We start from the raw sequence: 25,678 nt of genomic DNA on the forward strand, positions 1-25,678 counted from the left end.
CATCTGAGGGATGGAGCACACATTGATGCGTCACCCTGCATGTCAAACACCAGGATGACAGTTTAGAGCTGGATTGAGATTCAAACCTAGGCTGGGCAGTTCAAAGACGAGTATGTCTCCCTCTTGGGCCGAGGATATCCTGAGAGATTAGAAAAAGAGAATGAAAAACTAATGAATTGAAAAAAATGTAAAATAAATCACACAATGGTCTTCCAAGAAAAATCAAACAGCTGCAAAGCACCATGACAGCAAGTTGACAAAGACTTTAGTTGCAACAGCGTTCAGAGGCAAAGGAAAAAAATGTACAAAACAAATAAATGAGTCGAAAACAAAAACGGAGAAGAAGAATAACAAGCTCAAATGAGATAAGATCCTCGTCCTCTTCATGATGACGTCATAAAAACCAGTATGACGTCATTGTGATGTATCAGGTTTGCGATAAATTATCTGTGCTAATGCCCGGCTTCATTCCCACAAACAGAATTCAAAAAGCTTACCTATTTTCGGAGATAATTTTTTAGGCGATTTCCATTAGCGGAGATATTTTGACGTCATAACTTTTTTTTGAGGAGGAATTTTCAAAATCGGAGATGGTTACTGTCTGCGCGGGGTATTTTTACATATATACGCCAAGTTTCAGTAAGTTTCGATGAAAACTGTAGGCTGTGAAACAAAAAAGTCCACAAGAAGAAGCAGAAGAACAACAACGTGAGTTCGACTTCGAGATCCTCCACGAGGATCCAAAAACTTGGTGAAGGTAGATGTATTCACAAGTCCTCATGGATCATTATACATACAAGTCGACAGCTCGACTACTCGCAGAAAAGGATCATATTTTACTTGGTTTATCTGAAGCTTTATAATCATTTTGGAAATACAGATTCAATTTACAACAGCACTGTCAATGAACAAGGTCCTCCTCTTCAATAAGTCACCTTTTGGTCCAGGATTTCCCACAACCCCTGGTGGTCCCTTCAGGCCTATAAGGCCTCGAGGTCCAGGTTGGCCAACAAGACCGCTGTTGCCGGCAGGACCAGGAGGACCAGGTTGACCAGGACGCCCAGGTAAGCCGATGGCCCCTGCGGGAGGCTGCCGGATGGTAGCCGCCAGCTTGGAAACTTGCTCTGGTTTGTTACAGGTGGAGGGAAGCACGGACAGCACATCAACACCACTTTATATGTTGGATACATGTCCTCGTGGTAGTGATAAAGGTGCCTTTTCGTTACCACATTCGACATCCCTGCCAGTGACTCTTGGTTTGTTATATCACATCCGTCATTAAATGGAGGACACACATGAGTAATTTGAAAGGTCAAAGGTCATGCTCAGGAAATCAGATTGAAAAATCTGCTGCAAAGCAAATGTCATTTAATATGCTGGACATCGGCAACTGAGATATTTTACAGAGTAGGGGTATTTATGTGACATCGCACGTGTCACATACGAGCCTTTCTGTTCAATGTTCTTCGTGATGTTCTCTTGTGTTTGTGCATCTGTATTTACATGTGTGCACACTTAAGTGTGTAGGTATATGCGTTGAAATATGTGTATGCACATTTTGAATAATTCACTACTTGCTACATTAATATAATGGTCTATCAAGGTACTTTCTGTCTACCACCCCCTCCCCCTTCACTCTCTCCCTCTCCCTCTGTTCCCTCTTTTGTCTCGCTCCTACCCACCCCTCCCTCCTCCCTATCTCCCCTCCATCCTCTAGCTCTCCCTCCCCTCTCCCCTTCCCCTCCTCCCCCACCCCGCCCCTCAATTGAGGGAACTGCTAAGGACTAACGGTTTAGTTTTGAATTTAAAATGGCTTCCCGAGAGTGCAGCATGTACAAATTAGATGTAGAGTGAGCTGACTGGGGGGGGGGGGGTGGTGTAAAGGTTGGTACATGTGCGAGCATGGGTGCACACAGGCAGGCCTTTACCAGATAGATAGCGTGTGTTTTAAATGCTCCCATACAGTTTTATATAGAACCTGGCGGTTAAAAAACAAAATGTTGCTCTTTGGGCATGTTTTATCATCCTTCCCTTCCCCTCCCCTCATGGTGCCTTCCCTTCCCCTCCCCTCATGGTGCCTTCCCTTCCCCTCAAGCCGCCTTCCCTTCCTATTACGCTGCCTTCCCTACCCCTCGTCTCATGCCTACCCCCTCCAAAACTCCCTCCCCTCTGCACCCTCCATATACAATGTACATCTCTGGGAGGTCTCTGTGTGCTGTGTTAACATGCTGTTTGAACGTATCCCATTTTGTTCAATCCTGTACCCCCCCCCTTTTCCACAAGTCCAACTACCAAACACAAGTCGAGAATCCCTCTCTCCCCAGAGTGTATAGCAACGTTTGGTGAGGTGTCACTCCCCCCCCTTTCCTCGCTCCCCCATACTCACCCCCTCCAAGTTCTCAAAACTACCCTCACTCCCCCATTACTCCTCTCCCTCTTCTCTCCTTCTCCTCCCCACCTCTCTCCATCCCTCTTTCTCCCCTCCTTCATATTCCCATCAGCAAAGTGAATGGTTGTATTTACTCAGATTAAATAAATCAAAGCAAACCAACCTACTTCCGTCTTCACCAAACCCACAATAGCTGCCCACCTCACATCTCTTACCTTACTCTGTCCTCCAAGCACCGCGAGAAACAATTTTGTTTCTCCCAATAGGGTTCATCAGTCTGGACCTGCCTCAAAGTTTGTTGATCCAGGTGGAGAACCAAATTGATACCCATGGCAATATGAACCAGAAAGGGGTCAGGGGGGAGGGGGAGGGCTTGCTTGTCTGATGCCATAAGCATTTTAAGTCCTGTGTTGGACAAATATGCCTGGTGTTGGCTTAATGGTTAGGGCGGCGGGCTTGGGATCCTAGGATCCTGAGTTCAAATCCCACTCAGCTGTTGAATTAATACCAGGTGGGGTTAACTCGACCTGTCATCCTTCCGAGGTCGGCAAAATGAGTGCCAGCATGCTGGTATCCTGTGTCGGAGTGGCGACCCATCCAGGATTGTGCCCAATAGCCAAGGAGACTGCTTGGGCAGCACCAACACTGCGCAGAGTATGGTCCGGATGGATGGATGGATGGATGGATGGATGTAGGACAATGTAATACTCCCCCGAGTGTGGGCATAAGGGGCTGGCTCATCCAATGAGAGGTACAGAAACTAATTTGGATTGTTGTTACAACTCCAAGGATATCTTTCCCCTCAGGGGATTTATTTAAAGGAAAGGCTTCATTATGAAAGCAGGGCATCATATATACTGGGTTTAATAGGATGGTAAAGCTGGACCGTCAGTGCAGAGCTGAACCAAAATCAAACTCTTTCAAAGTGACATTGTAAATGAGAATTGGCATTTGAAAACTTCTAAGCTATCAATAGACCAGTTATGCATTTTCTTATCATTGATACTTGCTGGGATCTAACCAAACACTCACTTTTAATTGGTTGGTGTGAAAAAATATTCATATGCAGCATACAGCTGCTGATTGCATCGTTGAAGGGAGCATTGCTGTGCCACTGATGCAGCACCCCCTGTTCCCAGTAAGCTGGTACTCATTTTGCCATCCTTGGAAGGATGACAGGCTGAGTCAACGCACCTTTGTATTAGGTTATGGCATGACAGGGGCTCAAACTCAAGAACCTGAAGATCTCAAACCAGCCACCTTAACCATTCAGCCAACACCAGGCTTAATTGGTTGATTATTTGCTTATTGTTATTTGTTGTGTTTTTATTTGTTCCTGCACTTGGAAGTATAATTACTTTATTACATTCCATGATCGTCCACGTCTCTGTCCCAAAACTAGCTGTTCGAGATGTTCAAACTCCATATCAGGTGCACCACATCTCCCTGTTATCCAAATTTTGATCAAGGAGCAATGCCTCTGGAATGTCCATCCACTTACTCCTTCATGATCTCTCCAGACTTTGTTACTCTTGTGCCCCCCACATACAAAACATCTTCCTGTGGCCATAATCTCCCAAGATACTTCTTCACAGCAGTAATGGAGTGAAAAAGTTGACTTAATCTTGGATCTTCAGATCTTCAGCTTAAATCAATAAAAAATATTAATTTGAGCAATCCATTGTTCTCGTGATGATCATAAACCTCACCTTGAAGTATCCTCAAGCAAACATCCCGAATGTGCTTATCTCCTGGATCACGTCCCTGTACACACACGCACACATGCAAAATGCTCTTATGACGTCATAGTCTTTTGTGAATGTTCTAGTGACAAAACATCACATTCTAAAGCTTTTTGTGATATCCGCAATTGTGGTTATTCTTTCTGGGCAGAAACATTGAACAGTGGGTCTTTACAAGGCAAGAGGGTCACCTTTATGCTCGATGAGGAAAAAAATGGAATTTGGACAAAGAAAAAGCTTCAAGATCAATTCCCATGGAAAAGATCACTGAGATCTTGACCATCCATGAGAAAGACTGCTTAATATCTCTGTTGGATCTAATTCTGTCAGGGCTTGGACTCATTGACTTGACATGACTATCCAATCTTTTAGGAAAGCAATAGCATTAAAAAAAAAAAGTTCAGCAAAGGAATACCACAATTGCTCGAGGAAATATTACTGAATCTATCTTAGCTTGCCAATTTAGGGAACACCTGATAGAGTACCTACTCAGTTGGTCCAGTTGTACTCACGGGCTCTCCTTGTTTCCCTTGCATTCCCTGCATGCCACGCATTCCTGGGATTCCCCTCGGCCCAGGAGGACCCGGAGGTCCTTCGAGACCCACTTGACCCTGCAGTCCAGCCGACCCTCGTGGGCCCATCTCACCAACTACACCAGGCTGGTGGAGAACAATTGAGAGCCAGAATCAGGTGGGAGCTTTTGATCATCTTTGACAAAAGATAAATTTCATCAAATGTGAGAGCAGATTGACCAATCAGGGAATGAGAAATAGAGATGGAATGAAATACATAAATAGCTCCAAGCTTGAGTTAAGTACACACATCTCACTCCAATAAAAGAGACACAGAGTCAGATTGTTAGGTTCTAACAGAAATCAATATCAATGTCCAACCAATTGAGTCTTATCTATGAGATATACAGAATTAAGCAGCGTTTAGAGACTCACATCACCCTTGGATCCAGTCAATCCAGGTGGTCCCTGCAAGAAAAAAAAAGTATAAAATACATGAAGAACCAGGTTAACAATGGCAACACGATAAAAAAAGGCATATAATATAACATACATAAACGCAATCATGAATGAGAACGTCACACAGTCGAGCACACACCTCCGCGAGACTGACAGTTTATGTTTTGTCTCCCACTGAAAGGCCGGATCAGGATCCAGGCTAGAACCAAAATCTAATCGGCTTGTTCTTGTCACCTAACCAACTCATCCATCTAGTTTTGTCATAACTCTTAAAAAACTTTTTGAAATATTCTATATATCGTTCTTTTGGCTCCATCATCTCTCAATGGTGAAGAATCACTTAAAAAATTATTGTATCCTGATCTGGATTCGGAACTTCACCAAAAGCTAATAATTTGGTCTTTGTTACACACCCAAACTGTCCACCAAAGTTCAGCTGAATCCATCAGTAACTTTTTGAAAATATCCTGCTCACCGACAAACATGCAGACAGGGCCAAAAATATAACCTCCGTTCACCTTCGGAGATGGAGTAATAAGGAGGCTTACATAAAAAGGTTAGAGTTTTGTGGTGAATTGAAGGTCGTGACGTGTGATCACATGTTGCCCGGCTCGAGCACAGAAGAGATAAAGCTGAGGCTCGGCTCGGTCGGGGGGATTGTCCCAGGGGCATTGTCGTTTTATGTCGGCGGCTCACTTGGTACTCATTGAATGGTGAGAATACTGATTGATATATAATACTGATTTATTTTGCGGTGATTAGTTGCGCGTGTGTACCTTACTGCTTATGTACTCCTTGCTGCGTCTGTATTTCCTGGTGTGCCCGTAGAAGCGGCTTCAATCAAATGGAATAAAGCCTACACTCTGAAGGTTCTTCTCTCGTCCTCATTTCAATTTATTCCATTTGGTTTTCTCGGCTCTCTCAACCAACGATGGAAAAGATCTACAAACCAGAGAGGTTCGACGCAGACCCAAACGCGACTGACTCAGAAATGAAATGGTCGCATTGGTTCCGTTCCTTCTCACACTATCTGACCATCATCGAAGAGGGAGCTGACGAATTGGCCACCCTCGTGAATCATGTCTCGCCCGGCGTATACAGGCTCTTCTCGGAGTGCGACACTTACGAAGCAGCGATCGACGTGCTGCAGGTGCTCTACGTGAAGCGCAAGAACGAGGTATACATACGACATCTTCTCAACACACGCAAGCAAGCAGCCGGGGAGACAATCGATCAGTTCCTGCAAGCTCTGAATCAGCTGGGAAAAGACTGCAGCTTCCGGGCCGTAAGCGCCGAGGAACACCGAAAGGAAGCGACCCGGGAGGCATTTATCCAAGGACTTAGATCAGCCCACATACGGCAACGCTTACTAGAGAAAGCGCAACCCACTCTTGAAAAGGTAGTCGATCAGGCTCGAGCGATGGATACGGCACAGCAGCAATCTGAGTCATTTGGGACACCGATGCTGCTAATGAACGCTGCTACGATGGGAACCCAAGGAACCCCACTGGCACAGACACAGCCAGACACAGGGGATGGAGAAACACCCGAGGAGCCGGATACCCAGGCCACGTCAAACTCCTCAGCAACTGCTCCGGTTGGTAAATGTTTCTTTTGTGGGTACAAAAGACACCTCCGCCACAAATGCCCTGCCAGAGATGCCACATGCATGAATTGTGACAAGAAAGGGCATTATGCCAGGGTATGTAAATCTACTCTAAGGAGAAATAAACCCACTTCTGCGGCTCTCTACTCACAAAAGAAACTAACTGCAGCCTCACCGGGGAATCTATCCAAGGCTATCATCAACGTACGAATTAACGGGCATATGGCTGAGGCACTGATTGATACCGGGAGCTCTGAAAGTTTCGTCAACAGCTCGCTAGTGAAGGGCAGGAAATGGAAAATCCACCCGACAGACAATACGGTATGCATGGCCGCCACATCACTACAGTCCCGCGTACGAGGGTACTGCAATGTTGAATTGGACGTAAAAGGGTACACGCATTGGGATGTAAGGGTACTGGTGCTTCGTGATTTGTGCGCAGACGTAATTCTGGGTCATAATGTCCTCAAGCAGCACACGAGCGTCGAAATACCCTTTGGAGGAAGCAAACCTCATCTAATTTTAAATGCCTTGACTACCGCAGAGGTAACGTCCCCCCAGCTGTTTGCTAACTTGTCGCCGGCCTGCAAACCGATAGCGATCAAATCGCGGCGATATACCACTGCTGACATGAATTTCATCACTTCAGAAACCAAGCGATTACTGGAAGAAGGAATTATAGAACCGAGCGATTCGCCATGGCGCGCACAGGTGTTGGTGACCAGCAGCCAGAACCATAAGAAACGAATGGTTGTCGATTATTCCCAAACGGTCAATCGCTTTACACAACTCGACGCCTACCCCTGCCGCGCATAGACGAGATGGTCGAACGCGTGGCCAATTATAAGATATTCAGCACCATCGACTTGCGAAGCGCCTATCATCAAATTTCCATCCGAGAGGAAGACACTTTTGTTTACGTGGACAATGTCACAGTGTGCGGTAGGGATCAGGGGGAACATGACATGAATCTGGACAGATTCTTGAGCATTGCTAGAAAATATAATCTGACTCTCAACTACGAGAAATGCGTATTCTCGGCAAGGTCAATTGACCTTCTCGGCTACACGATAGCCGACGGCACAATTAAGCCTGATCCTGAGCGATTGCGTCCACTTCGTGAGCTACCCCCACCTCAGGACCTGCAGACAATGCGCCGGGTGATCGGCATGTTCGCTTACTATGCGAGATGGATTTCGCAATACTCCGAGAAAATACATCCCCTAGTGCATTGCAAAAACTTTCCACCAGATGCCGCTGTTGTAACAGCTTTCCACAACCTCAAAGACGATATCAGTAATTCCGTGGTATTATCGATCGATAGCTCGGTGCCCTTCGTGGTGGAGACAGATGCTTCAGATCACGCGATAGCTGCTACGCTTAATCAGTCCGGACAACCCGTCGCGTTCTTCTCGAGAACTCTCTCTGGAAGCGAGCAGAGACACTCGGCAATAGAGAAGGAGGCGTACGCCATCGTCGAAGCGCTGCGTAAATGGAGACATTATTTACTGGGAAATCACTTCACGCTCGTTACGGACCAACGATCCGTGGCATTCATGTTTGATGGGAAAAATAACGGGAAAATTAAGAATGAAAAAATTATGAGATGGCGGATAGACCTAGCCTGCTATAGTTACGACATAGTCTACCGGCCCGGGAGGGAAAACCCTGCTGCAGACACCTTCTCGCAGGTCTACTGCTCGGCGACAATCAGTCGGGCTTTGCAAGACCTCCATGTGTCTCTGTGCCACCCAGGGGTAACCAGAATGGCACATTTCGTACGCAGACAGAACCTGCCCTATTCTATTGAAGATATTAAACAAATGAATGCTTCATGCCCTGTTTGTGCTGAACTAAAACCCAGATTCTATGGTGCGGCTCCTGGCAGACTGATCAAGGCCACTTCTCCCTTCGAGAGACTAAACATCGACTTCAAAGGGCCCCTGCCGACCGAGACAGACAACAGATACATATTCACCGTTGTTGATGAGTATTCAAGGTTCCCTTTCGCGTTTCCGTGCTCGGATATGACCTCGGGCACTGTCGTGAAATGTCTGTCTGACCTCTTCGCTATGTTTGGGAAACCTTCGTACATACATTCAGACAGAGGGCCGTGTTTCATGTCGGCCGGGCTAAAACAATTCCTATTAGAGCACGGCATAGCAACTAGTCGAACGACGGGTTACAACCCACAGGGTAATGGGCAGGTGGAACGGTATAACGGGGTCATTTGGAAAGCCGTAACTCTGGCGTTGAAATCAAGAGGACTGGGCCCCGAGCGGTGGGAGGTTACCCTTCCCGACGCTCTGAATTCCATACGCTCTTTGCTCTGCACGTCCACCAATGCAACTCCTCACGAACGAATGTTTACTCACCAACGACGTTATGTTGACGGCCAATCGGTGCCCAACTGGCTAACCCATCCCGGAACAGTGTTCATGAAACGCCCGGTACGACAAAGCAAGTATGAACCCATGGTGGAAGAGGTCGAACTCATCGATACTAATCCAGAGTATGCTCATGTCAGGCTCCCGGATGGCAGGGAGACCACTGTGTCGGTCCGCCATTTGGCTCCCTCAGGCACTCCTCCCGCAGGTACACCACCATCTGGCACACCTCCCTCTGACATCCCCTCCCCAGGTGTCCCCCCCCCCCAGGGACTTCACCCGAGAAGGGTGACGACGGAGCTGCCGCGTTCCACCCGAGAGCGATCGGGGAGTCATCTCCGGCACGAGTCGAGGCTCACCAAGAGGATCGGAAGCCTCCCTCAAGTGAAACCACCATCTACTCCCGGAGAGGCCGACGAATAATACCCCCTCGCCGACTCAATCTGTAAAGGGGATTATCGGCATCCTCGATGCTCATGCTCCTATATGCTCGTTACATAATATGTCGATGCTCATTACCATGCTCCTACAACTCAAAATAATCCTCACTGCTTGGCATGTATGCTTCTGTAGCTTAGATAGTTCGCATTGCTTGAAATGTATACTCCTGTAGCGCTGAAGTAATCAAGGTGCGTTAGCTGGGCCTCTAGTTACATTTTAAAGATGGGGAGAATGTGGTGAATTGAAGGTCGTGACGTGTGATCACATGTTGCCCAGCTCGAGCACAGAAGAGATAAAGCTGAGGTTCGGCTCGGTCGGGGGGATTGTCCCAGGGGCATTGTCGTTTTATGTCGGCGGCTCACTTGGTGCTCATTGAATGGTGAGAATACTGATTGATATATAATACTGATTTATTTTGCGGTGATTAGTTGCGCGTGTGTACCTTACTGCTTATGTACTCCTTGCTGCGTCTGTATTTCCTGGTGTGCCCGTAGAAGCGGCTTCAATCAAATGGAATAAAGCCTACACTCTGAAGGTTCTTCTCTCGTCCTCATTTCAAGTTTTATCAGTCATTTCGACTATTCCTTGCCACAAAGGCTAATTTGATTTTTAATTTTGTAACATTATTTAACTTTCATGCATCCCAAAGTTCATATCAAACTGTCTTGTCGAGTTTTGATCACACTTAGTATGGCATTTATGAAGTTTTTCAACAGAATATTAACAGCTTCCCCACGGGCTGAAATCCATTAGTTCACTCTGAAAGATTAGATTTATTTACTTATATCTATACATGGATTGATTTGATTAAATGGCTCCCCTACCCCGTCCCCCAAAACACCCCCTGCGTCTTTCGATTTTCTTCACAACCACACTTGGCAGAAAAAAAATTAACAAGAGCGAGAATTACTTTTCAATACACGTCCCCTTACCGATGTGATATTTCTAAGTCCAAACAGGGCATAACTCAGTGAAAAAATTGACGAAGTGCCCTGAAACTCGAAATTGTTCTGTAACTTGTCATTATGAAGCCATGCACCGAGTTTCATTTGAATATATTAAAGGGTATGGGAAAAAAAAGTCGGAAAAAGCACAGGTGGGACGGATGGACAGTGAACAAGCCTATAGTCACTTGTGGTCAAACCAGTAGGGGACTAATAAGGAACAAAGGGTACTCACGGGTTCCCCTTTTTTTCCATCAATACCTTCCAAACCAGGGTCACCCTGAACGAAAAACCAACAAATATTGCTTTTAACTTTATAAGTGACAGATGAGTCAGGCAGTCCATTTGTAGATCCCGAAAGCGACATAAAAGAGTGTTGACCGTGCTCACCTGAGAACCTTTACTACCAGTTAGACCCATGTTACCCTGTATGGAGATGGGGGAAAGACAAACCAACACAACTATATAACTTGTAAGAATGTATGTTTATACACAGGCAAGTGATAAAGGAAGCACAATATAAATCATGACTATTACTACCACAACTAGTAATATTATACTAATTGTCATAATTATCAATGCAATACTTTTCACCCTGTGCCATTATATACAGGGCGCCTCAAAAGTCTGGAATCATAGAGATATTTATTTCACAAACTTGTTATAATAACTGCTCAATTCGTGAGCCACTGACATGCATACACACATCACTTCTTGTTTGTTAGTTTGTTTGAACGTTTCGTAACATTGACAGCTCGATTTTTGCACATTCGTTTATAATTTCATTCTTTAGATCTTCAATTCCACGTGGTCTTGTGGCATCAACCATTGAATTCAAGTGGTATGAAATCTGGACTACGAATAGGGGCCCACTTTAGCGGGACACGATGTCCTATTAATCTCAACGGCATCGTATATATACTGTGTATGTATATGTATATGTATATGTATATGTATGTATATATAAATATATATATATATATATATATATATATATATAAATATATATATATATATATATATATATATATGAATGTGTGTATGTATATTTGTAGGGGGCAGATGTGTCGTGCTTCATGCCATTCATTTTACAAAAGTTCTGAAACTCTGAACTCGTAAATGATGATCTATTATCTTATACAATAGGGTTTGGAATACCATGTTGTGCAAACACGGTATGTTGAGCTTCATTTGTTAGAGGAGAGGATGAGGATGGCACCACGAGAGCTTCAATCCATTTGGAGTGAGCATCAAAAATGATAAGGAAAAGCTTCTCTTGAAATGGACTAGCATGGTCGATGTGTAGTCTTGACCATGGCTTTGATGGTCATGACAACATGGCCAATGGACACTGTGGCGGTGTCTTGGCAAGGGCTTGACAAGTGTATCAATGGCGTACTCTGGACTCAAAGTTACTGTCCAAACTAGGCCACTAAACATGGGCTCGGGCAACATCCTTCATGGTGACTTTGTCTGGATGAGCGTTGGGGAGTTCACTGATAATTTTCCTGCGGAGTTTCGGCGGAATTGTCACTCGGTTACCCCAAAGCAGGCAGTCTGCATCAAGAGAGAGCCCATCCTTCCAGATGAGGTACGGTTTCTCCCCTTCCAGTGCTGATCCCCAATCACCTAACATAATACAGCATTTAATTTGTGACAAATCTGGATTGCTGTTGGTAGCACAAGCAATCTGCTTCGTGGTTACAGGCACCTCATCGTGAATGACGTTGTCCATGAGATGAATGATATCGCCAAATTGTAGAGGTTTCTGGGACGTTTACGGAAAGCGGCAAGCTACTGAGCACGTCAGCACAGTACATTTCCTTACCCTGGTGGTAAACCAATGAATAGTCATAACCGGCAAGGGTCAATGGACAATGTTGTACCACAACCTGTTGATGTGGGCAGAATGACTTGGTTTCTCCCAGGAGACCTAACAAGGGTTTGTGATCAGTCTCAATGGTAATATGTCTTCCAAAGAAACATTGGTGCATCTTTAAGGTGCCTCAGACACGCGCTAATGCCTGTCGTTCTACTTGATCATAGCAACGTTCAGTGTCAGATTTGGTTCGTAATGCATACGCAACAGGCTGGAGATTACTGGTTCCATTTGTTTGCAACAATGCACACCCAATGCCATGTGAAGAGCTATTACAACTGATAATACATTCCTTGTATGGGTCGTAATGGACAAGTAACGGCGAGGAGGACAGCATGGTTTTATTGGCCTTGAACGCTGTTGTTCGGGCAGCTTCCCATTTTCAGACAACACATTTCCTGTGGAAAAGACAGAGAGGCTCGACGGTTGTGCTCAGTTGAGGCAGGAAATTACCAAAGTACGTCAATGTTCCCAGGAAAGCACGATGTTCTGAAATGTTTTGTGGCATTGCTGCATTCACAATTGCTTCAACTTTGCTCGGAGATGGCAAAATGCCTTGACAGGTGATTTGATGACTCAGGTATTCAAATTCACGTGCCATCATGGTACACTTCTCATGCCTTAGGAGTAACCGAGCTTGTGACAGTCGATTGAGGACTTTGTTTAGGTTCTCAATGTGTTCATGTTGTGACTTGCCAGTCTCTAGTATGTTGTCCTGGAATACGACTGTCACTGGTACAGATTTCAATCATGTCTCCATCTTGCGTTGAAGATTGGTGCAGCAGAGCGTATGCCAAATGGGCATCTGTTATACATGTAGAGTGTTCGGTGAGTGTTGATGCATGTATAGGGCTTGGAATCATCATCCCGTTCCATTTGAGTATCAGCATTGGTCAAGTCAAGCTTAGTGAATGTCTGGCCCCCCATGAGAGTAGTGAACAGATCCTCTGCTTTGTGCAAATCGTAGCCATCCAGCTTTGAATGGTGGTTGATCGTCGTTTTGTAATCCCCACAAATGCCACTGCTCCATCTGCTTTGAGTATTGGAGCGATAGGTGCAGCTCAGTCAGAGTACTCGACTGGTGAGATGATGCCCTCACTCTGCAGGCGGTAAGGCTCACATTCGATCATTGATCACATCATGTAGGGCACACGTCTAGCCTTATGGAACAATGGCTGAGTATCTGCAGGAACATGAAAACTCACTTTGGGCCCTGTAAAGGTGCCAACACCATCGCTGAACAGGCCAGGGTACTTGTTGAGCATGGTGTCGGATCCAGCATCAGAGTTGGAGACTCTGTTTACGTCACTCCGATTAAGACTGATTCTTCATAACCAATCTTGGCCTAAGAGGGTTGGTCCTTCTCCACGCACTATCAGTAGTGGTTGCACATGAGTGCTGTTTCCATTTCCTATAGTTACGTTAGCTGAGCCAACTACAGGAACCACCTCCTTGGTGTATGTTCTCAAGTCAGTAGAAACAGGCCAGAGTGCGGGAGCCTTTCTCGGAGGGTAGATGGAGGTGAACTTACTTTCACTCATTGATCTGAAAGCGCAGGAATCAACTTCCATCCTCACCGGGATCTTATGAATTGTGACGTCAACTATAATTAGAACATAGGATCTCTTTGTTCCAACAGAGAAAACCTCATGAAGTTCCTCACTTGACTCTCGGCCACAGGCTGTGCTCTGTGACCTATCGTCCACTGCATCAGGATTCACCCCAATGTGATAAGTAGGAGACAAGTTCTTCGACTTGGATCGAGAACAACGACACTTCGTGTCCCCACTTCCCACGGTTGTCACAGGTATAATTCCTGTACCAACATTGGAAAGCTTGATGATTACCACCACAACGCCAAAAAGTTACCCCAACCTTCCGGTAGATTCAGAAATGTCAGGAGGTGGAGGTGAATGTGGTGGCTTGCTAAAACACTTTTGCTTGTTTCCAAAGGTTACCTTGTTAACCAATGGGTCCTGCTGGATAACTTTTGACTTGTATATTTGGTCTTTAGGGCTTAAGCATCGTACCTATGTGCGTACAGACGTGTCCGCATTTAAAAAATTCGTTTTCTCAGCAACTGTTAGTCTGATTGACACGAAATTTTCCAAATAGGTGCGCCTCCTCCTGCAGAATTTTATAGTGGAAATTATGACGTCATAGCTCACGTGGTACAGGCGCGATCTTGGAAAAACCTAAAAAATTTGCACCTCTCTATCACCGAAACCACTTCATGGAAAGAATTTTCACATGCTTCATGGTCAAGTACTCCTCATGGGGAATAAGATGTGTTAATGATGATGTCATCGCTGTCTTCATTTTGACGTCATAATTCCACAAGTACAACACTTGATTTGATAAGTAATGAAAAAAAATTTCCTTTGCAAACTGTTGGTCCAATTAACACGAAATTTTGACCATAGGTGTGCCTCCTCCTGTAGGCAACTGTAGGTCCAATAAACAAAAAATTTTGACCATAGGCACGCCTCCTGTCGGAATTTATTATGATAATTATGATGTCATAGGTCACGTGGTACAGGCGCCATCTTGGAAAAACCAAAAAACTTTGCACCTCTATATCTCTGAAACCGCTCCATCAGTCCATGAGCTGGACCCCCAAATTTCAGAGATCGGTATCAAACGAGGGGCAAAGCGGCATGTCATTTTTTTGGTGGGTCATAATGTTTAGTTTCGGAAATCGCTTGCTGGCCCTTCATGCAGGTTCGTTTTTTAGCAATATCCGCTCGGGTGTGCTAGTGGGGTGTAAAAATAACAATTCCTTTTTTCGCGGTATTTTACGTCTATTCATATCCTGCATCTTATCCAATGCTCGACTGAGGTGATTTCCTATTATAAAGTCGATAAAACCTTAAAGTTAGAGTGGAAATTAACTGCAAATGAATTGAATTTCAAACGTTTAAATGTGATTTTCTCTTATTTCACTGCATGCAGCTAATATCCTTTTTGTCAAGTTTGTTTTACACCAAAATATATACATCTTTCTAATATTCTTGCGAGTTTGTAAGTAGAAATATTGTCGGAAATTGGAATCTGGCGAGAGTGAGTTGATATTGATATATATATATATATATATATATATATATATATATATATATATATATATATATATATATATATATATATATATATATATATATATATATATATATATATATATATATATATATATCTCCTGCAAATGACGTTGCGGTACCAAGTGCTTCTATCATTGACGGCATGGCTCTGGTCCATAAGATGAGTGGTGACAACCGAACATTTGCAGAAGTTTCCGAGGAGCTGTTCCAAACTGTCTTGCAGACCTACCCAGGCAGCAAACGCATAGACATAGTCTTCGATGTCTATCGGGATGCAGAACGAGTAAAGCGTGGTTCATCTCAAGGAGTCCTGTTTTCGGTTATCATCCCAACACATAGAATAAAGAACTGGAGGCATTTGTTGGCATGTTCTGCTAGCAAGGAAAACCTTACCCACTTCTTCGCTCACGACTGGCAGAATAAACAGAACAAACTTGGTGGGAAGGAGCTGTTCATGACATATGGTAGCAAGTACTTCAGGATTACAGAGGATGGAGTCACATTGGATGTTCAGCAACTTGCTTCAAACCAGGAAGAAGCTGATACGCGGCTATTGTTGCATGCAGCTCATGCCGGGAAATCCAATTTCAAGTCAGTCGTCATAGTGTCAGAAGATACTGATGTCTTGATCTTGTGTCTGACATTCTGCAGGAGGATACCGTGCAGGCTATACACGTGCGTCGCTGCAACGGGCAGGAACAGGATACTTAGCATTGACAAAATGGAAGAAATGATGGGGGATGAAGTTTGTCTGGCCTTGCCTGGTCTACATGCATATACTGGATGCGATACAGTCAGGGCCTTTTCTGGTGTTGGCAAAATCAAAGGCTTCAAGCTGATGTGCAAGGAAAAGGTGTTCCGCGATACTTTCGCAGCTCGAGGCGAAACCTGGTCCCTCACAATTGACATGTTGTCGGCACTGGAGTCATTCACCTGTCGCCTATATGCAGCCAGGACTCCCGAGATGGGCGTGAATGCCCTGAGGTTCAGCGTGTGGCGAGCGAAGAAGGGGGGAGTCGAGTCTGGACAACTACCTCCATGCAAGGACTGCCTGGAACAACATGCACATCGAGCAAACTATCAGTGTGCAGTCTGGCGACAGAGCTTGGAGGCCAATCCTGATGTGCCAGCTCCTGAACCTGGGTATGGCTGGGTCGTTGTAGATGACGGCAATCTGGATGTTCTGTGGATGAGTGGTCCACCTGCACCACAAGAACTAGAGTTCATGTCATGCAAATGCCCCCGTGTTTGTGAACTCCCAACCTGCGAATGTATGGTCAATGGCTTGAAGTGCACAGACGAGTGTAGGCTGAAAGACTGTACGAATATGACAGACGACATAGAGGACAACCTTACCGATGGCTCTACTTCAGAGGAAGAATCTGACAGTAGGGAAGAATAAGTGCAAAGTTCAGAATCAGACAGCTGTTATCATTGCCTCCCACTATGTTGTATGTAATTACCAATGAAACGTAGTAGTGAACATTGTATTTTCGGGGTACTTGTGGCTAATTACTTATGGCCACAAGTCTACAGTGTCAAAAAAGAGAAAGATCAAGTCTGGTTTAGTCTGTCGTGCATTCCGAATCATATATTTGGGGCCTGTTACATCCCCCCGTCGGATTCCCCATACTTTCAACTCAATGTTTTTGCTACCATACATGAAAAATGCATTAACGAAGAAAAGGTATTTATTATGGGCGACCTTAATGCACGAATACCAAACCTCGAACGTTTTAACTCTCAAAACGGTTATTACACAAGAAACCCAGACACAAGATCAAACCAACACGGTCAAATTATTTTCGATTTGTGCAAAGAGCTGAACGTTCAGCCTATAAACCACTTTAATAACAACAATCTTCACTGTGACGGCGGGATGACATTTCGACAACGGGATGACATTTCGACAACGTAAGATATGGATCTCACAATTAGACTGGACCTTGTGCTCTGCAGAAAGCATCTCGTTAATAAAATCATTTGAAGTTATTTGAGATGAAAATCTCCCGACTAATCATGCAGTCCATGATAGCTCTTCCGTTACAACTATAATGAACAGCGATCCGTCTTCCGTTACAAAATTTTGCCACAAAGTTCTTAAACAGATTTACGACTATTGATTCTTAACAAAAGTAAAATTTTCCATCTTGACTTGTAGCATACCACTCCATGAACACTACTAAATTCAGTTTATATTAATGGACTACTACTATATATCTAAGATGTGTATACTTTCATGCTTTACCCTCTGGATGTGATGGTGGTCAATAAATAATAATAATAATAATAATAATAATAATAATAATAATAATAATAATAATAATATTGGACAGCGGCAGTATGCTTTAACATATTGTGATGTAGGCGTGACATTTTCTATGCTGACTGCAATCAACGGCACTTTTATTTGGCACAGACTTGCCTCTTCCCATTTCAGTTTGCAAATCGAGAAAATGCCGACTAGTATGGGCTCCAGTCGAACTTCTGCAAAGTCGGTCTCGTTGATTTTAAAGATATTGGAGAAAAACGCGTTTGAAGATTGAAAAAGTAGTTCATTATCATTAAATAAATTACATATATCACATAATTACACCATATTATTGTCATCAAAACACAAATTGATCTTGACAGTTAGATAATATATACATTTTACTTTGCAAACCTGCAAAGGAAAAAAAAAATCGGTTAGTTTGACCCCCATAGAGCGCCCCCTAGCGGATAACGCCTAAAAACGAATATGGATGATGGGCCAGAAAACATTTTCGTGAAATATAGGATATTTCTCACCAAAAAAGTAAGGTCTCCCTTTGCCCCAAATTTGATACTGAATTTTTGTCTGGCTCAGGCGACATGGAAAAACTTCACATGGCTCATTGTGAAGTACTCCCGATGGGGAATAAGATATGTTCATGATTGTCATCAGTCCCTTTATTATGACGTCATTACTCGCCAAGTGCAATGCGTGATCTGGTCAGTATGAAAAAAAAAACAACATTCTCTGCAATTGTTATTCCGATTGATACAATTTTCACCATTGGAGCCCTTCCTCCTGTTGAAATTTTCAATGATAATGATGACATCATACGTCATGTGGTACAGGCGCCATCTTGGAAAAACTGAAAAACTTTAACCCTCTATAGCTCTGAAGCCACTCCATGGAAAAAAATTGAAACATGCCTCATTGAAATCTACTCCCTATGGGGAATAAGATAGGTTATTGATGAGGTCATCGGTGCCTTCAATATGACGTCATAATTCGACAAGTGCAATGCTTGATCCGGTCAGTATGAAAAAACAATTTCTCTGCAATTGTTGAAACCGTTAACCAATTAATGCAAAATTTTAACTAATTGATCAACTACCCATGGGAAATATAGTTTGATAAAAGTGACATCATCAGTCACTGGTCTGGCAACATATTAGATCAAAGAAAAAAAAAAACCTTGAAAAAAACAGAAGAGTTGGCTTGCACCAAGTCCTTCGCAAGACTGTGCAGGGTAAATATTCTCTGGATAGCATCTAGATTTTACTCTGTAATCAAAAAAAATTATCATAGAGCCTGAAAGTCGTGCATCAGACCACTATAAAATTCATTTTCAATACTATGTACAGAGATATGATGAATCGTCAAAATCATTTCCTTTCTACAGTGCAGAGTAGTACTCAGAACCACGACCCCGATAAGTGGGCAATAAGTAAAAGGATTTGCAAAAGTTTCCATCAAGCCCAGGTTTGGCCAGCACCGTTTCAGACATTTTTTGTATACAGAGTCAAATTCATGGAAGAGCAGGATAGTAACATAACCGAGGGAATAAAGTACAGAGAGTGAGACAACACGTCGATGTAACAAGCAAGGCAATAAGTCATGAAAAGGAGGAATTAGTTAACTGTGAGTAAAAACTTAGAAACGGGAATTAATGGAGTGAGATAAAATAATCATGGATCGAGACCCATTTTTTAATGAAAGAATGAAGTTCATGGAAGAAAGTAGTGACTATAAAGAGGCAACACACTGACAGTGGGGACAGAGTTTGAGAAAACAAGCAAAGGAATGAACGAACATGCGAAGAGGAGGGGAAGAAAGAGTAACCTGCAAGTAAGAGTGTTGGGTTATGGTAAATGGAGGTTGAAAATATCATGGGAAAATATCATATTTTGTGATATTGGGAGCGACGTGAGATAATGTTGGAAGGAAGAGGATGAATGATCCATCTCCGGAAGGCAGTTCCACAAACAGACAAAGAAAAACAAAGGAGATGAGGTGTGTGGAAAGTCTGAATTGTGGGAGTTTAACCAGGAGGAGATTACTGGAAGAACACATTAATCCTGCACGAGCTTCAAGGGGATGACTTGACATCTTGTTACCAAGATAATGAAAATAAAAAGAGGTGTTTTAAAGCTGAAGCAAGCAATCTCTTTCACTGCCACTCTTAAAACATGCAAAGAGACATGAATCCACGGACGAGCAATCGCAAAAACGTTTACTGGAATAAAAAAAAAAGAAGAAAGAAGCAAAGACAAATGAGAGTGGAGAAAGAAATGAGAATGGCAAAATACAGGTAGAGAAAGAAGGAATAATGGAAAAACAAAATAAGGCTAGCAAAGAGAAATGTATTATTCCAGCCCAGGAACATCGTTAGCATAATGAGTGGACTGACCACTCATTTGGAAGGATGAAGTGAAAGAGAAGAAAGCTCAATCTTCGAAGCATCGTTGAGCCCGAAAATGCTCGATCCACAATTGCCCTTTTTGTACCGCAAAGTGAACCGTGTCATGCCGCGTGACCGAATCCTGCTGTGCATTCTTCGAACCGTGTTGTACAAGCCAGAAATTCATTTCATTTCATCATATTCCCCCCACCAACCCTAAACATTGTATTGTCTTCATCCTTTTTGTGAAATTCAAAATGCACCTGCATGATGACATCACACTTATGCATTGGTTTGACAGAGACATTCTTTTCTTCGTTGGTCACATCCATAAATGTTAACCTTTAAATAAGGTTTTCCACTTGGGAAATGAAAGTTGAATAAAGGTTATTTTTCAGCGAAACAGCATTGCAACAGCGTTGAAGGCAACAATGAAGATCAAAATGGCTAAGCAGTTAGAGAAGGCTGCGCTCAACATTGAGTGCTGTTAATGGCATCCTTTAAATGGTAAACTTCACAATGTGAGATTTAATGCAGCAATTTGGCCCCAATGAAACCGCCAGAAGAGTGAAGCTTTGAGTATGAAAGCAACACGACATGTGGAGGAAGTGAGATAAGGCGAGTGAATGAGTACATGGTGCTCGGAAGGGAAGTTTGCTTTCTCGGATTGATGTGCAGTTTAATTCCTTCTTTTTTTTCCAATGACTATCGAGACTACACAGAACACAAGTTGTGGAATTTAATTCAACAAATTTCCAAAATTAAAACTTGTTTTCAAAAATACTTCCTGACTTAATGATCCTATTCACTTTGCTTTAAAATGATGTAGAACTTCTTTCACATTATTCCTCTTTTAAGACTCTTCTTGTTTGCTTTCACATGGATTTCTTATTCTTTTTCTTCTTACGAAGCAATTCATAATTGGCCCCATGTTTAGTTCAACAGACTTACCTTCTCTCCTTTTGGTCCAGGAAGACCTGGCGAACCTGGTAATCCTTGCCACCCAGGATTTCCTTTTTGGCCCTGAAGGAGTGCAAATCGTTCGTTAATACTTATAGATTATCTATAGACAGTTCAGTGGGAATGTTGAAGTAACGGAAGACCAAAATCGTACGTTGATGTCACATGAGGTTTACAGAAAAGTGAAAAGTTTGGTTTCAATGCGTCTCACGGTACGATGAGGAACAGCATCAGGAAACACTCACAGTCGGTCCAAGGACACCGGGAGGACCAACGGGTCCTTCTGGTCCTAGATCACCCTGGGAGATAGTAAAATAAAGGATAAGGAAGGAATTTTAGATACATCCTAGAGACAGGAGAAATATAAAAAGGAAATTGATTTAAAATGGAAGGTCCAACACCATCTCGCATTACAGTGTCTCCTGTTGCAATTCCTGGTCTTTCTATATCCCCCTTGACTATCCTCTCTGCTCCATCTGCACTTTCCCACATTTACCTTGTTTTGTCAGCTTTCACCGTTTGCTTGCCTGTTCCGTGTCTACTCGACTCACTAGGTATCCTTGTCCTAGCTGTAGGTCCCTATGCCTATGCCGCCAATAGGTTCGTTTATTCCCATTATCTCTTGTAGTATGCCAACTCCCCTCTGCTACATCGCAGTCAAAGTAGTCACTCCTCTGTCTTTCAGATCTTTCATGAACATCGACCTCTGTATTATAAAAAATAAAATTTGAAATTTAAAATGGGAAGGGAAGATTAATGCGTTTAAAGCATTGTGGCCAACTGTGGCCCCACTGTGACCAACTGCAGCCTCACTGTGACCAACTGTGGCCCCACTGTGACCAACTGTGGCCCCACTGTGACCAACTGCAGCCTCACTGTGACCAACTGTGGCCCCACTGTGACCAACTGCAGCCTCACTGTGACCAACTGTGGCCCCACTGTGACCAACTGTGGCCCCACTGTGACCAACTGCAGCCTCACTGTGACCAACTGTGGCCCCACTGTGACCAACTGTGGCCCCACTGTGACCAACTGCAGCCTCACTGTGACCAACTGTGGCCCCACTGTGACCAACTGCAGCCTCACTGTGACCAACTGTGGCCCCACTGTGACCAACTGTGGCCCCACTGTGACCAACTGCAGCCTCACTGTGACCAACTGCGGCCCCACTGTGACCAACTGCGGCCCCACTGTGACCAACTGTGGCCCCACTGCCACACTCCCAGTTTGTGGCTTTTTACCCTCCATCACTTTGCTCTTCCACAAGCCTTTATCTTGTAAAGAAAATTAAGAAGTTTTGTACCAAGACCAAATTTGGTGAAATGCTCGTCTCTGAACTGCCGAGTTCTAGATTATAAAATCTTCCATTCTGGTGCAGCTAATGAAGCATTATGTAAGATTTGATTCTATTCTGGGTTATCAAATCTGCCATTCTGGTGCATCATAAAAATGCCATACATCATCAGCAGGTACATTAAAGTCCCATCTTTACTGTCTGCAATCTTGTGATGTGAATTATACGATGGTATCGTCATGCCAGTACCATGTCCGTAACATACCTTGCTTGCAAAGAACATAAATTTGGCACAAAAATGCCCGCTATAAATTTCTATCAAGGAAGAAGCTTTCAAGGCTTACAGTATTGCATTGTTGATCTATGCATTTCAGGTGTGTGTGTGTGTGTGTGTGTGTGTGTGTGTGTGTGTGTGTGTGTGTGTGTGTGTGTGTGTGTGTGTGTGTGTGTGTGTGTGTGTGTGTGTTTTTTTTTCCTGCAATTATGATGTATGATCAGGCTTGAACCGTTTTTGTCGTTTAGTCGGTTGTTAGGCACAAGTGACACCTCTCTGCACATTTGTACCCATTACAACCACAACGTGCTCGAGTGTGTGTGATGTTTGTTTTCACACATTCAGTTTATATTTTCATCATTCACCGACATTATACAGCCCCGTTCTTCTATAAATTCACCATATCAGGGAACTTTTACCTGGTGTGATGTGCAGGTGTGTACGATTTCATTAATTGTCAAAAACGTTGGCTTTGTTCCACTTTAAATCCAACAATTTTTTTTATTTTGATTATCTCCTCTATTAACCAAAAAAGTTCCGTTGTTGTCCAAACTCTATTTTAGACTCACATTCAATCATGCCTTCACTCCATGTGTGATTAATGGTTTGTCCCCCATGGTTAGTCAGCTTGTTAATGCGCTCATGGCACAGGTTTCACATGAATTACTCTCATACTCAATTACTTACCACTATAACATATTGCTACGGCTGTGAAAATTCGCAGAACACCATGAAGGTTCCTGAGATCAGTTATGCCGGTGAGTGTTCAGATAGGTTTCCCTACCGTTATTTGGTGGGGTTTATTCGTGTCACAGGGCTGTGATCCTTTGAGGTAGGTTTTTATTTTTCTATCGTTATTTTGAACCAACCACATCTCCAACCACCTAACCACCTTCGCCGCTACGCCAGCTATCAATTCTCTTCTTCTCCACGGACACATTACAACCATCTCTCCGCATTCAGTCAATAAACGCGAGCAAAAGGAAACCAAAGGAACTTCGATGGCGCACGGATTTTTCCCGCCTAATATTCCCACCTGTTTTCTCCACACTTGGTGTGGGGGGAGGGCGAGGCAGATCATTCGCCATTGGTCGGTTCGTGGAATGAGGCGTTGGGAACAGAGGAACGCCCCTTTTCGGGAAGCTTCTCCCAGGAACTGGAAGGGGGGCGGAGCAGAAAACGGGGAGGAGCAAGGGGTTGGACCCCAGGGGAAAGGGCGAGACAGATCGTTCGCCATTGGTCGGTTCGTGGAATGAGGCGCTGGGAGCGGAGGAACGCCCCTTTTCGGGAAGCTTCTCCCAGGAACTGGAAGGGGGACGGAGCAGAAAACGGGGAGGAGCAAGGGATTAGGCCCCAGGGGATATAAGGGCGTGCAGGACGCCAGGTCTGGCAGCTCTCGTGGTTTTCTTCGTGGTGGCTGCTCGTCGAGCTCGCAGCTCGCGTGGTTTTTCTTCTTTGTGGTGGCAGCGGAGCTCGTGTGTTCTCGTCGACTGGCAGCTCGGAGCTCTCGTGGTTTTCTTTGTGGTGGCAGCGGAGCTCGTGTGTTCTTGTCGACTGGCAGCTTGGAGCTCTCGTGGTTTTCTTCGTGGCGGCTGCTCGTCGAGCTCGCAGCTCTCATGGTTTTCTCCATGGTGGCAGTGGAGCTCATGTGTTTTTGTCGACGGGAGCTCGCAGCTCGTGTGTTCTCGTCGACGGGAGCTAGCAGCTCATGTGTTTTTGTCGTCGAGCCTTTTCTGGTCGGGTGATTGCTGTTGCTTCGTGGTGGTTCGAGCTCCGGGTACCTTCCCTCTGGGTGCCAAGTCGTGAGGGTTGTGTGCGGTGGTCGAGGGTCGCGGCACGCACGAGAGGAGAGTGCCGGAGAGAGCTCGCCGACCGTTGCACCACGAGGGTGCAGGTAACCAGCGTCGGTCTCGTGGGGCCCATTCGGTCAGCCAAGTCCCACGCCATAAAGGCCCACGGGCCCAGTCTGATCCCCCTGTCTATGGGGGTGGTCTTTTCCTTTTCTTTTTCTTTCGAATGAATGTTGGTGGCGCCGTGTCCATAAGTAAAACCTGTTAAGTGCCTGTGAAATAATAATATTCGGTCGTAGTGCTTCCCCTTGCCTGTGTCTTTGACCCCGTCCCGTGATTGCTTTTGTTTCTTTGAATACGTGTATGACTGTATTTCATTGCTTTGCCTGCATACATGTTGTGTGTAAATGGTAAATAAATGCGCTTTGTTGAAATATACCCCGTTCGTTGCGTCTTCTCCCTATTGAAAATGCCATCTTGCATCGCGGAATAAATAGCTGGGTTTTAAACACCCGTTCGATAGAATCGAATCCGGCAAGGTCGGGCGATAATACACCGCTCGGTTATCACTGCAGAACGGAATGGACCGCTTAAGCGGTTCGTGTCCAGGCCGACCTGCGTTGAGGTACGGTCGCCCGGTCGACTGCCCGCGCAGGTACTTAGGTATATCGAGTTTGGCGAGTGACCCTATCTTGCGTGGGGAGACAATTGGCTCGGCCGTGGTGGGGATTGGAAACCCACCCATGACTGGTTTCCGGCGTTAGCTCCGGAAAGTCACGACTGACTTGTCCGCCCGGTGGGCGACGCGGTTGCTATTAGTGGAAAGCGGCAGTTCGCACGCCGGCGGACACGAATTCATAACAATATATAGCATCATATACCAACCTCAAAACAAAGCATCCATTATGCCGATTGAGATTACAATCCTGGATGGGTCGTCACTCTGACACAGGAAATCAGGGCAGGAATTTGTAATTTCCTCAGGGTGCCGGCGATAGCTCGCCTACACTTTGCAAAGGACACCGTGGGACATTTAATCTCCACCAACTAATGCCGGCAAATGGGATGAATAGTTTAACGTCCATCGGAGGGACGGTACACACTGATAAATCGCCATTCCTGCAAAAATGTGCCTGTAATTAAAAAATAACAACATTTTTTTCAAAATGAAAAGGATGTAGGGACAAGTCTGGAGACGGCAACGGTTCACGAGCAATGTACACGGTTCGCCTTTTTTATTTTTTGACCTTCGAG

At 44.4% G+C, this 25,678-nt stretch overlaps 1 protein-coding gene across 1 annotated transcript in view; it reads right to left on the minus strand.

The window, feature by feature from the left end:
- Positions 1–25,678, minus strand: part of LOC147017245 (uncharacterized) — a 101,412-nt gene that overhangs the window by 2,511 nt on the left and 73,223 nt on the right. Inside the window, exons 23-30 of the mRNA XM_085846700.1 lie at positions 21,312–21,365; positions 21,058–21,129; positions 10,871–10,906; positions 10,716–10,760; positions 5,079–5,111; positions 4,644–4,790; positions 4,099–4,153; positions 936–1,124 (exon numbers count right to left, since the gene is read on the minus strand). Coding sequence (XP_085702826.1) covers positions 936–1,124; positions 4,099–4,153; positions 4,644–4,790; positions 5,079–5,111; positions 10,716–10,760; positions 10,871–10,906; positions 21,058–21,129; positions 21,312–21,365 — 631 coding nt within the window. The remainder of the gene's footprint in view (positions 1–935; positions 1,125–4,098; positions 4,154–4,643; positions 4,791–5,078; positions 5,112–10,715; positions 10,761–10,870; positions 10,907–21,057; positions 21,130–21,311; positions 21,366–25,678) is intronic.

Source organism: Eptatretus burgeri, chromosome 11 (assembly GCF_056783735.1).
Source record: "Eptatretus burgeri isolate ZD-2024b chromosome 11, Ebu_testis_v1, whole genome shotgun sequence".
Lineage (NCBI taxonomy): Eukaryota > Metazoa > Chordata > Myxini > Myxiniformes > Myxinidae > Eptatretus > Eptatretus burgeri.